The following is a 12,733-nucleotide window of genomic DNA, read 5'->3' as shown; positions in this document are numbered from 1 at the left end:
CTGTATAAAATCAGTCTTGAAATGTTCTTAGAGAGAGAGGATGTTGTTTTGTTTTGTGCCTTGCAGAAAAAAAAAATGCAAGCCATTTTTTGTGAAGTAATTTTCTGTGTGATTTTATCATGTGAAGTAGCAAATTACCACCCAAACCAAGTTGTGACCTTTTTTCCCCTATTAATGTGGCTTGTATGCTGTGCTTGTGCTCCTCTTCTGTGAGTTACTACGAAGAAGATTCTAGAAGAAGATTCAGCCACAATCACTGAATGAGAGGCTTGTTGATGAAACAAATGACTTATGTGCACCAATGGAAATGTGTGTTCTAAAATGAGACGCTGCTGTGTTTATGTCCCCCTGAGAGTCGTCTGAAATCCTGGGAGGTATTCCTCGAAAATGGTTAAGTGATAAACCTGGTTTAAGTTAACCAAAAGAAAGTAGTAAACCTGCTAATAGATAACCTACATCCTTCATTTAATCAATGAAATGAGGACCCCAGGCTTTTCTATTAGCTGATTTACGACTATCTCCAGGGGCCTATACTACAAAGCTGGTTCAGGAGAAGTTAAGGTTAAGTTAAGAGGTAAATCATCTAATACAAGAGCTTTTCTTCAGAAAATGATTACTCCAGGCACTTCTATTTGATGATTTAAATAACTTAATCTTAACTTATCCTGAACCAGCCTTGTAGTAATAGGCCCCTGGTTAACCCAAGCTAGTTTACTACTGATCCACCTTCCCGGAACACCCTCTAGCAGCCTCTGTTGAGCAGGGGCCTGATGTTTAAACTCACATGGCAGCTGGTGGAGAATTAAAGGGACGCTAATGAAAACCATCTCCAGGATATGGATTGCTAATGCAAATGGGTTTAATGTGCAATTTACTGTAACAGAAGAGCAATGGTTATGTAAATCAATTGTTTTTTAAAAATCTATTTTATTTTTGTTGGCACAAAACACAATAAAAAAAAATGAAGCAATATCACCATCTTTTGGTGTCTGAAGTGTTTCAGTTGCACCGATGATTTAATATTTCTGCTCATTCTTTTCTTTAAAAAAAAAAAAAAAAAAAAAAAGTTAAAATAAACAGCTTCTGAGTTTTTTCTTCAAGAAAATACAAATATGAAATCAAACAAGGGATTAAACACCTGTACAATGTAGATATATATATATATATATATACAATGCCTCCATTTGTAATTATCTTTGGCTCTGGCTCTGGGTCTGACTCTGGGCCTCTGCAGCATTTGCCTCCCTGTACTGCTGAGACCAACTGCTGGGCTCCTGGTCAAAGAGCTGTGGGAAACAGACACATGGCAAAAAGTGTAAGGTGCGCGCACATCCCAAAGAAACAAATAGCTGCGGGTGCAGAATATCAAAAAACATATATGGAGAAAAGAGGACAAGAAATATCTGCACACCGCAAAAGCTCCCTTGTCGTGATTTAATGTGAAAAAAAATGGCACAACGTTTTGACCAGCAAGGTCTTCATCAGGTGTCGACAGACACATCATCCATACCTGCCAACCTTTACAAAATTTTTTGAGTAGCAACTTATCGCGGCGCGGCAATTCACGGCGCAACAACTTGGCATGGCAAAGCAACGGGGCCGCCGGCGGGCCCATCTGAGAGGCTACTTTGTTTTGCATAGTCTGCCCTACACCTAGGGTTGCCAAATGTCAACAGGGAAGATATGAGACACTTCATTCAGGCAGGGGGTTTAGGGGTCCTCCCCGAGAAAAATTGCTTTTCTTAGATGCAATTTCCTGCATTTTAATGCATTTTAGCCTAACATCCTGTGTATCTGGCAAATAGTTTATCTTGCTCTTCACAGTGCTTTGAACTACCATAATTTATTAATTTTTCATGGAAGATGTTTTTTTTTTTTGTTTCACACCATAACACCAATAAAATGCTATGATATAGTGTGCTGGAATTCAGGCCCCTAAATTAACTTTATTGATCACCAGCCAATATGGCTGTTAATCTTACTAGTCAAACATACCACCAGTCTGGCTATTAAGTGGCTATAGGCCTATTAAGTTATCCTATGTACCAGCCAAACAGAGCATTTGGTCAATTGGGGGGTGTTAATAAGGAGCTGGAATTGAGTATGAAATTGAAGCATTTGCTGATAATTTTTATGGCTGTAGAAGGTACATGTAGGAAAATGTATACTTTGATTCTATAATACAGAGGCATTTCAGTGATTTTAATGAACAAAAAGTTAAATTGTAATGATTCTTACATCATCTCCCCCAATATTAATAAATGGTAATGTTGTCACCTACTGTGAAGAAGCATCAGCAGAGTAGAGAAAAAGATAAAGACAAGTGTTATCTAAACTAGGATAATATCAGGTTGCCTTGGGGGCTAACATCAAAATCACACTTGCATTCATTCGGTACAAAATGCGTCATATAGTGGCTCTACTGAGGGACGGGGGCTAATGGCCATTGCTCTTGGGACGTATAGGGGCATGCACTAACTTAGGGGCATGCACGCTTCTTGTTTGTACTTCTCTGCATAATAGTAGCAGGCCTAGCCTACCCTCATCTGCCGCCATGAGTTGGCTATTGTTCACTGTTCGGCACATATATGATGATAGGAGAATTGATTTTATTAATAGATTGCCATACGTGATTACGGATAGTAGTCGTGGAGTGATGCATATTTGGTATGACGCACGACCTGTTACACTTGTTCACAGAATGGGTCACGACTCGGGGGGGGGAACAGTATTCCTATACGGTGTCATGGTAGGTTACGGATGTACTCCGAGCACAACCGTTAGAAATATCGCTTTATTTTCCCCGAGTTAAAATGATCCGACGCAAAGGGAAACCGAATTTAGTTTGCTGCTAATCTGCTAATTTATAGCGCAGTCATCGACACATTTTCTCATTCGGAAGTAATCTCGTTTCGGTCCAATATCAAACAAGCAACAACATATTCCCGTCAAATACGGCGAAAACATTGGGTGAACCATTACGACAGACCTCGGCCTTTATTATTTTCATAAGTTTACGAATTTTAGCAACTGGACGCAATTCACTATTCCATACATGCAGTCACCTTTCTCAAAGCCCATTTACCTTTGAAACGGTGATTTTGACGGTGCTCACTTGTAAAACTACAGCGACAGTACCAAGATGGATAATACATGATGACAGGAGGAGGACACTTTTGTGTCAGAGATTATAGGGACTATATTACTCAGTCTCTCTGCTTGTGTGATTTCGAAGCAAACTTTCTATCGGCAGCTGATGCCTCGACTCGAGAGGAGCGCAGCACACCAAATGAAGACCTCAAACTAGCGCTCTGATTGGTCAATATTCCCCCCACACACGTTGCTGGCCAATGGAAAGGCCAGCGCGAGACAATTGCAAGCAGAGCCATATCTACGGCTCTGTCTGGTTGCAAGTCTACAGAGCAATGTATTGGGCCCATGAACACACTTTGCTATTGGTTTTTCCCGTATTTTGAAGTGACAGCGCCGTAGTTTGATGTCAAAATCCGTATCTGCTACACAAAATGCGTAATGGTCGGCAGGTATGCATCATCATAACTGATTACACACAGTAGTGCATACAATGAAATTGGGATCTGCATTCAAACAACAACACTTGTGGTGAAGGCGGTCAACATCAGCTCCCAGGGAGCAGGCGAATGGACGAAAATTTAGTTCAGGGTTCTTCCATAGCACCCGTTTGAGGATTAGAACCTGTGCAACCTGTGGATAATTTATTCATAAAGAAGAAGGCAGTATGATGGTGACACCATCACTAGGGTTGTGCTGTTGACAATCGCGTTAACAAGACTGACTCCACCAAATCTTGGTGGCGCAAACATATTCTCCTTTGTTAAAATATAGGGTGATGCATATTTGTCCAGGAAAAAAAATCAAGTAGTCTCACCTCTCCCACTGTCTCCAGTAGTTTCTTCTTGTTGATTTCCTTGTCTGCACGGACACCCCAGCGAAGCTCAAACTCCATCGGTTCAGTGTGGGGGATTCTCACATATTCTATGTACCTTTCAAAAATGGAGATAAAAACACATGTATTACTCTTACAGGGCTTGTGTTGGGCAAGTATGAAATACACACAGTAGTTTGTAGTGGGTATTCGGTTCGCTTTTAATCACAGAACATAGGTTGCATTCTACACTACAGGGGTTAGACAGTGAAACTGAAACACCTGGTTTTTAGACACGTTTGGCTATAGCAGCACAGCTGTGTATGTTGACCCTGTGGAGTTGAGGTGCACATTTAATTCTGCCTTGAATTGGGCAGCTGCGGTTTTGTGCTTTCTGTATACAGTCCGGGTTAACACCCGTTAGTCCCTTTTAGACAGCTTCCTCTTGCGTCCACAGTTAATCCTTTTGGATGTGGTTCGTCCTTCTTGCAGACATTACCCTGGATACTGTGGCTCTTGATATCACAAAGATTTGCGGTCTTGGTCGCAGATGTGTGCACCAACAATTTGTTCTCTTTTGAACTTTGATAGGTCACCCATAATGTTGTGTGCATTGCAATATTTTGAGCAAGACCTTTTGTGCTCCTACCCTGCTAATTGAACCTTCACACTCTGCTCTTACTGGTGCAAAGTGCAATTAATGATTGGACCATCAGGCTAGTCCACTTTATCCATGAAACCTCCGACACTAAAATGACATGTGTTTCAGTTTCATTGTTCAAACCCTGTACATTCCATCATAAATCATAATCATGGATCATTAATGTTGGGGCAGGGTTGCACCTGACAGGTTGTTTTCAGCGCGGCCAGGCTTCAGATGGCTGCCCTACCCCATGTTCATCTATGGTGTGGTATAAACCGGCTGCCCATGGTCTTAGAGGCAGCAGCTCTGATCACACCAATCCAGCCATGCACCAGCTGGGATTCGAACCCACAATCTCATGATGACCCCTGACCCTCCCTCAGGTTGCAGGTCATTAACACACTGAGCCACAGAGCCACCTGCATTAAGTTGGTTGCCAACTTGAGGCAAAGATAGTTTCTATTTTGTGGGCGTGGAGGCGGGTGTGAATGGTTGATGGTCCATCATTTACACATTTTGACCCGCTTGTTACAGGTGTGAAAGCTAGAGGGCCCAAGTTGAGATGATGCCCAGCTACAAACAGGTGGAGTACATAGTACACACCAGCTTAAAAACACATTGAAAATAAAGGTTTTAAAAACAATTCAGCTTACTTTTGTCGTACAAACTCATCTGTGACGAGCTTCTTTACATCTCCAAAGATGTCGTGTCTCTCTCTATGGATAGAATATAACAAGACAAAGGGAGAGGAGAAGAGGGGGAATAAAGGAGAGAAAAGAGTAAATTAAGAATGAATAAATGAAGTACTAACTACTAAAGTAAAGCATAGCAACAAAATACCCCATTATACAGCCTAAAACTCATCTCAATTTTGCTCCAAAAGGCATAAACTTATCTTTCCATTTCTCACTTCATTTGTCTTTCATCCATTTCTGCAGTACAACCTCACCAGTAAGTACATTTACCCCAAAGTATGGGAGATATTGGAGTTTCAGTAATTTATTACATAATGTATCCATTCAATGTTTGTTTTTATGGTGCATTTGAATACCAATATGTATGTCTAGGGTCTTACCCTGGATCCACTCTCAGCTTCTTTAGAAAGTTCCAGATGAGAGCTGAAAAGAGATTGTGAAAGGAATGAATGCCACCCACTCATGGAAAATTACTTCAATAAACAAACAAAACGCAAAACAAGTCTTAGAGGTTGCATCAGCCAAGAGGCGGGAAAGCAAAAACCCAGATGTAAAAGGTCAAACATACTTAATCATTGCATACCATTAATTACATTTACATACAGTAAACCTCACTGAGTGTGTTTATGTGCAGTTCAGTATCTTCTATATGAGGCTTATCCCGGTTATGATCAAATTCGGGATAAGGTGTTGAGTACAGAGTGTTATATCCCAGTCTACATCACTCCAGAATTCTCTTCCAATGTGTGTTGCCTGGATACTAGCAACAGCATTCTATGGGAAGCCTCTGTATTCGGGACAGAGAGGAAAGATCATATTCGGGATACTGAAACGCACTCACTGATACATACACCTTTCCTCTTTCTGTGTTAGTATCTATTGCCTTACTCAGCGCTTTCTTCCTTGTATCCTCAGTGACTTAATTTACTTGTTTTCCCCTAAACTGGGTCATTCCACGCCAAATCAACAAGAGCCCGCGCACTTAGGTCTCAAAAAATTCTGAAAATATTACCAAGTGTACCCATGGTACTTAAGAGAAACACTGTAAATTTATTTGAATGTAAAATGTATACTCTCCGTGTTACAGCCAATTTTACTGGGGGAGGGGGGGTGCCCATTTTGTTCACTCTTTTTTTTGTCAAAGTTCACCACCCCGTAGCTCAAGAACTAAACAATGTAGGAAGCTCAAATTTGGCATGCTGGTACATGGATAGGAATAGTTTGTTGCAAAACTGTCAGTTTTGGTCTGTATGATCCTGCATCGTCATGGCATTCCCTCAAAGATGATACAAATTGTACTGGAGTTTTTGGCTGTGCTCTGTTTAGGCCTTCAGAAGACATATTTGTGCCCAACATAGCCACTTGATTTTTTTCCCTTGTAGAGACAAGTAGGAACACTCTCATAAAAAGCTATAAATAGAAAGGAAACCCCATCAGTGTTTGACCAGAAGACCTCACAAGTCTGACAAATCATTTTGGGTGTCATTTTCAGAGCTCCAGAACCCCTTGTGGGATTGTCCACAGATTTTTATTTTATTTTTTTCTTCATTCTCCATGAATTCTTCTTTTTAAAAATGCAAATGAGACTTGTCTTATGTGATGTTTTCTTTTGTAATTTCGAACCTGAACATTGGCAACATGCACATTGAGGGCAATATGTTTTCTATGCGTTTCTTCCGCTGCCATCTGCTGGTCAAAAAAAGTAACAACATGACTCCTTGTGCATGACTTACTGTCTCTTTTGGTGTCCGAACCTGCTCCCACATTGAACGCTCCTGGAATCATTGAAATTGAAAGGGATACCTGCACCCCTGCACAGGGACTCTCGGGTGATCATGTCTGGGCAAAATTTGCATTTGATTATTTAGTCTTTACATTAAATGTTATCGAAATCATGTTGCTCTCTTTTTGCATTTTGCCCATGTTCAGGGTGGAAATTACAAAAGAAAACATCACATAAGACAAGTCTCATTGGCATTTTTAAAAAGAAGACTTCATGGAGAATGAAGAAAAATATAATGTAAAAATCTGTGGACAATCCCACAAGGTGTTCTGGTGCTCTGAAAATGACACCCAAAATGATTTGTCAGACTTGTGAGGTCTTCTGGTCAAACACTGATGGGGTTTCCTTTCTATTTATAGATTTTTATGGGAGTGTTTCTTCTTGTATCAACAAGGGGAAAAAATCATGAGGCTATGTTGGGCACAAATATGTCTTCTGAAGGCCTAAACAGAGCACAGCCAAAAACTCCAGTACAATTTGTATCATCTTTGAGGGAATGCTATGACAATGCAGGATCATACAGACCAAAACTGACAGTTGTGCATCAAACTATTCCTATCTATGTACCAGCATGCCACATTTGAGCTTCCTACATGGTTTAGTTCTTGAGCTACGGGCTTGTGAACTTTGACAAAAAAAAGAGTGTGAACAAAATGGGCACCCCCCTCCCCCAGTGAAATTGGCTGTAACATCGAGAGTATACATCTTACATTCAAATAAAGTAACAGTGTTTCTCTTAAGTACCATGGGTACACTCAGTAATATTTTCAGAATTTTTTGAGACCTAAGTGCGCGGGCTCCTGTTGATTTGGCGTGGAATGACCCAACAGCGATTTCATGTATTTTCGATGATAATATGTACGCTACGATGATATTAAGAATGCGTGCAAATTTTTTAAAAAGTCTTCTGTTCAGTGTCCTTGGATACCTTGAACGACACTTATATGGTAAATAAATCATTCACATTGTTATAAATAATTATTATTCAGCAGAGCATTCGTCAGAAGAGTGAGATCATGCGGGAGCTAACCTTCTTTGACGACTCCACCCTTCATGAAGATGACACTGAGGATGGTGAAGAGCAGGCCGTGTTTGGGGTTGGCAGGGATCCTGAGAACAGCAACAGCAAAGCAAGTTCAGACACGTGCTCTACGCATTTTTCTAGGCAGGCATGTCACCACCGCATATTTACCACTTTCCATTACACACATCACAATGCCCCCACGCAAGGGTATGCACGTCACACAAGGTGAAAACTAGATTTTTCAAATTCAGGGGGCTGTTACTTAAAAGCTGGTTCAGGAGAAAACCAGGTTGAAAGCAAATGAGGACTCTAGGACTATTCTATTAGGTGATTTACCTCTTAACTTAAACTGGTTCACTCCTGAACCAGCTTTCTAGTATAGGCCCAGGGGGAGGTCTGTGACGTTAAAAACAATTTGTGAAAAGTGTTAACAGTGCAGCACCCTACTGTTTGAGCCATGGCTGATAATGTATTTTAACAAAAAACTAAAAAATTCATATGGCTTAGGATTGTAATCTTTGCACGCAATACATTTCCTGAGCATAATGCCCTCTACTCTTAGATCATGTTGCCAAGCATAGGCAATAATTGTGAAGTCAAATCACCCGAAAGACTCTTGGGGCAATAAGCACTGTAAGTGTGTACATGCCCTTGGCAGTCGTGGTCTAACGGGGGTATGGTACTATTTTGGGGCTTAATACAGTTAAAATCGTTGGCCAGGGTATATAAAGGTGGTAAAGTGTCTTATTTTTCATGTTAGGCATTGTCTTGCTTTACGAGAAGTTAAAAGAGAGAGTATGTAGCTAAGCTAGTGAAAGTCAATGGATCACTGTAGAATGTGTGATCCATCCACTCTCACTAGCTTAGATACTTACTCCCTCCTTTAGGGATGCACTGATACTGCTAATTGTACTCATGCTCGTCAAGCACTTGCCGATACCAGGAACGATACTGCTATTACACAAAACAATGCAAAATCTTGTCACGTTCTGTGGACTTGAAAGCAGCATAGAGAAAAAGTGCCACCTCATACATTTACTAACATTTAAATCTACATGGAAATAGACAATAAAAATATCACAGGTGGAAAAAAACAAGGCCATGCATTTATTTTCATTGTATTTTGGTGGTAAAAGGTATCGGTATCGGCAAGTACACACATTATTGTACTCGTACTTGTATTGGTTTTCAAAAAAACCAATGCATCCCTACCCTCCTTAAAACAAGACAACGCCTAACATAAAAAATAAGACACTTTACCACTTTTATAAACCCAGGGCAACGATTTTAACCGTATTCAGCCCCAAAATAGTGGCATACCCCTTTAAGGAGATGGGATCAGAGGGTTGCAGGCTCGAGTCCCACCCTTTCACTCCCCACCAAACTCCATGGCTGAAGTGCCCTTGAGCAAAGCAGCTATAACTTCATACTGCTCCAGGGACTGTAAACAATACCCTGCAAATAACCAAGTCACGTAAGATAAAAGTGTCAGCTAAGTGTAGTGACAGTGTACTGTAGTGTAGTGTAATGTAATAATTCCCAATCACCAGCAAACAAACAGTACTGAGTGATGTGTGTCTGGGTCCACCTACATGCTAACTGGCTCCTCAGGCATTGCCTCCAGCTTGTTGACCAGGATGTACACATGACTTTTAGGATCAATTTCCACCAGCTTCAGTCCAAACGTCTAAAAAGAATAATCATGGATGAGGGTCAGAGAATCAAATGCATATTTCAAGGGTTCCATTTTAATTGTCAGTCTTTGTTTTAGACGAAGTCTGACATTGATAGTCTTACATCAGGTAACCGATCAATATACAAATGTAATTGTAAAACTGCTTTACAGTATTTCCGTGGCCTAGTGGTTGCAGGTTCGAAACCCACCCTGACCACTATTAAGGTGTATCGCTATACCATCTTCCAGGTCCTAAGTGCCAAATAGAAAGGAACCTAACCCCACGATTGGTCGCTTGGGATAAAAGCATCAGATAATTGCAATCTAATGCAATGTACTCTCAGCCTTACTGTATAGCAAGACGGCGATTGCATTTCACTAATTCTTCATTTGAGTTGGTTAACATCACCTCCATAATAAGGGTAACGCATGTATGTGTCCAAATGAAAGATCAGGAGTATGGATCTCACCTGGTCAAATGTGCGGATGACACGCTTCATGATATCCTGGTACATTGACCGGTATTCTTTGATGACATGTTTTGCGATGTCTGGAAAATAACACCGGGTAAATGGTAACAAGCAATACAAAAAACGAGGGCTTAGTCATCTCACAACAAAACAGGGTGTAAAAATATCAACGAAAAAGGAAAGTCAGACAAAGAAAAAAAATCACTTCACTTTGGGTTCTATTGCTACCAACTATGGCATGAATTCTGCATGATTATTTATTGGGATACATTTGACTATAGTCCACACAGTATTAGGGCCTGTTTATACATATCCGGCAGGTATGTATAAACAGCCCATAAGAAACAAACTGAAAGCACAATTAATTGATCAGTAATACAGCTTAATTGATTTCCAAAGTCAAATGTGTCTGCCAATAAACGGGCTTATCCAAATTCATCTGGTGAGAACCAGGTTGGTGGTCTGACTACTAGATCATCATTGCAAACCTACAGATGAATTCATACCAACCTGCTCTTCGTATTGGTACTTTCCTCTGATCCTTTATCAGGATAAACTGGACAACCTCTGCAACCTTTCGGTTTGAAAAAGAGACTTCAGATGAGGATAGCACACAGCAGCATCACACAATGACCGCTTGCTTGTAAGTTGCTGATAGCAACAGCATCACAAAATGACAATAACATTTTCAACAATGACAAGTATTGCTTCCCACAATACATAAATCAATAGAACATGCCTTGCGATCGATCTGGATAGGCGTAAAGCTCTCCCGTGCACGCTGGACCTGCGACGAACTTGGCTGAGTCAAGCTCACATCCTCGTCGTCATCCGACTCTTCCCTTGACCGCTGCAATTCCGCATCAAATGACAACAAATGGTTTGTGAACAACCCGCACAAAGAAGGAAAATGTACACGTCACACATGTTAAAACAAGCATAAAGCATGCAGTGTCAGTAAAATAACATGTCTTACATTGGCGGCTGCTGCAGCAGCTTTGTTTTGCGACGCCGATAGCCGTTTTCTTTGTGACATGGTGACACCTCGGAAGAGAGAAAGGGGGAAACACACTAATGTTAAAATTGAAAAGTATCAATACTATATACATTTCTTTACAGCGATGTTCCTGGCCGATATATGGATGTGTTTGTATGGCTGGCTTGCATCAGTTTAATCAACATGTATTTCCGTATTCACTCAGCACGATCTGGATATTTTAGACCCCATTGTCAAAACCGGATAATAATAGATAATCAAATACGGATCACGAATTCAAAACACACACTCTTATGTGGTCTAAAATAACTGAAATAAGCTTGTTGAACTCAGAAAACGGGACAACTACTAATCAAACATACCAGCAGGCTAGCCCGTTAGCTTCCCGCTTGTTTCTGAAAATGACGCATGAAAGTGACGTAGTATTGTTTGGGTAAGAGAGAGCGCGATAAGAGCCCTGTAGCAACCCAATGTAAGTAGGCTGCCGGATGTGAGTGCCCGGATATCCGCCCGAGTATTAGCATGCATTTGCATTCATTTCCACCATCAGGAATGCTTTGCGGTACCACAGCTACCCTATGTGAGTCGCGCTGTGTCACCTGACTGTCCCTTAATATGATTGTAGCCTACCGTAACAACTCGGCCTCGGCCCCCGCCGCAAATATCCACCACACCACCACGGGTCCTCTGGTGTTGTGACCGTTTTAGGATCTTTTTTTTCATATTCAACACTTGCACGTTAAGAGTGACAATTCCATCATGGATATGTGCGAATGCAGTCATGTTGAATTTAGGTGGCCAAACCATGCCATGTCATGAAGAACGTGCATCACATTATTTAAACAGCTCGTGTAAACAGTTATCCTGAGTGCCCGTGTCTTTTTGGAGATCGGAGGCTTGATGATCAAAGAGATGGGAGAGAAATTAGTTGTGCGCGCGCACACCTCTGCACAATATTAAAGTCTGTTCCCATAAGTCCCATCACTCGGCTCTGCACTCTCCATTCATTCTTATATAGCCTACCCCATCACTGACTAATCTCAAATAGTCTGCGTGTATTTAGAGGGGCGTGCGTCCCGTTTGATTCTGTACTGACACTTTTAAGTTTACGTAGCACCATCAAATGAAGGCTATGTCTAAATTATAGGCTCTAGTCTCCAATGTGCCTAGTTTCACGTGTTGTTGGCATCACCAAATAATCTGCACAATATGCGGCATAACTTTTCGAGTGCTACATTTAGACCGGGTAAATTATCGAGCATGGTCTGTCCCTTCAATAATATTAGTGTCCCGTAACTAACAACTCGCTCTCGGCCCCCGCCGCAAGTATCCTCCACCACGAAGGTCCTCTGATGTTGTGACCGTTTTAGGATATTTTCCATATAATACAGAAATAAGAGCGTGCGCGCGCGCCTCTGACTGTATCTAGACACGGAGGGAGAATGGCTCCAATGTTTATATTCAGCGGCCAGTTTAATTCTGCACTGACACTTTTAAATGTACATGGCACAATCAAATGAGTAGGCTATGTCTAAATGTACT

General features: G+C 41.1%; 1 protein-coding gene across 1 annotated transcript; it reads right to left on the bottom strand.

The window, feature by feature from the left end:
• Window positions 1-839: 839 nt before the first annotated feature.
• On the bottom strand, window positions 840-11,626 carry ndnl2 (necdin-like 2). The gene is made up of 11 exons (XM_063208082.1): window positions 11,554-11,626; window positions 11,171-11,238; window positions 10,934-11,044; window positions 10,705-10,768; window positions 10,195-10,274; window positions 9,642-9,736; window positions 8,056-8,135; window positions 5,623-5,665; window positions 5,201-5,263; window positions 3,908-4,022; window positions 840-1,286 (listed from the first exon to the last, which is right to left on the bottom strand). Exons 2-11 carry the CDS (start codon window positions 11,228-11,230, stop codon window positions 1,191-1,193), a joined length of 807 nt encoding a protein of 268 aa, XP_063064152.1. The 5' UTR covers window positions 11,231-11,238; window positions 11,554-11,626; the 3' UTR covers window positions 840-1,190.
• Window positions 11,627-12,733: the final 1,107 nt, after the last annotated feature.

The sequence above is a fragment of the Engraulis encrasicolus genome, chromosome 10, assembly GCF_034702125.1.
Source record: "Engraulis encrasicolus isolate BLACKSEA-1 chromosome 10, IST_EnEncr_1.0, whole genome shotgun sequence".
NCBI classification, from domain to species: Eukaryota; Metazoa; Chordata; class Actinopteri; order Clupeiformes; family Engraulidae; genus Engraulis; species Engraulis encrasicolus.
This window is presented reverse-complemented; position numbering and strand designations above follow the sequence as displayed.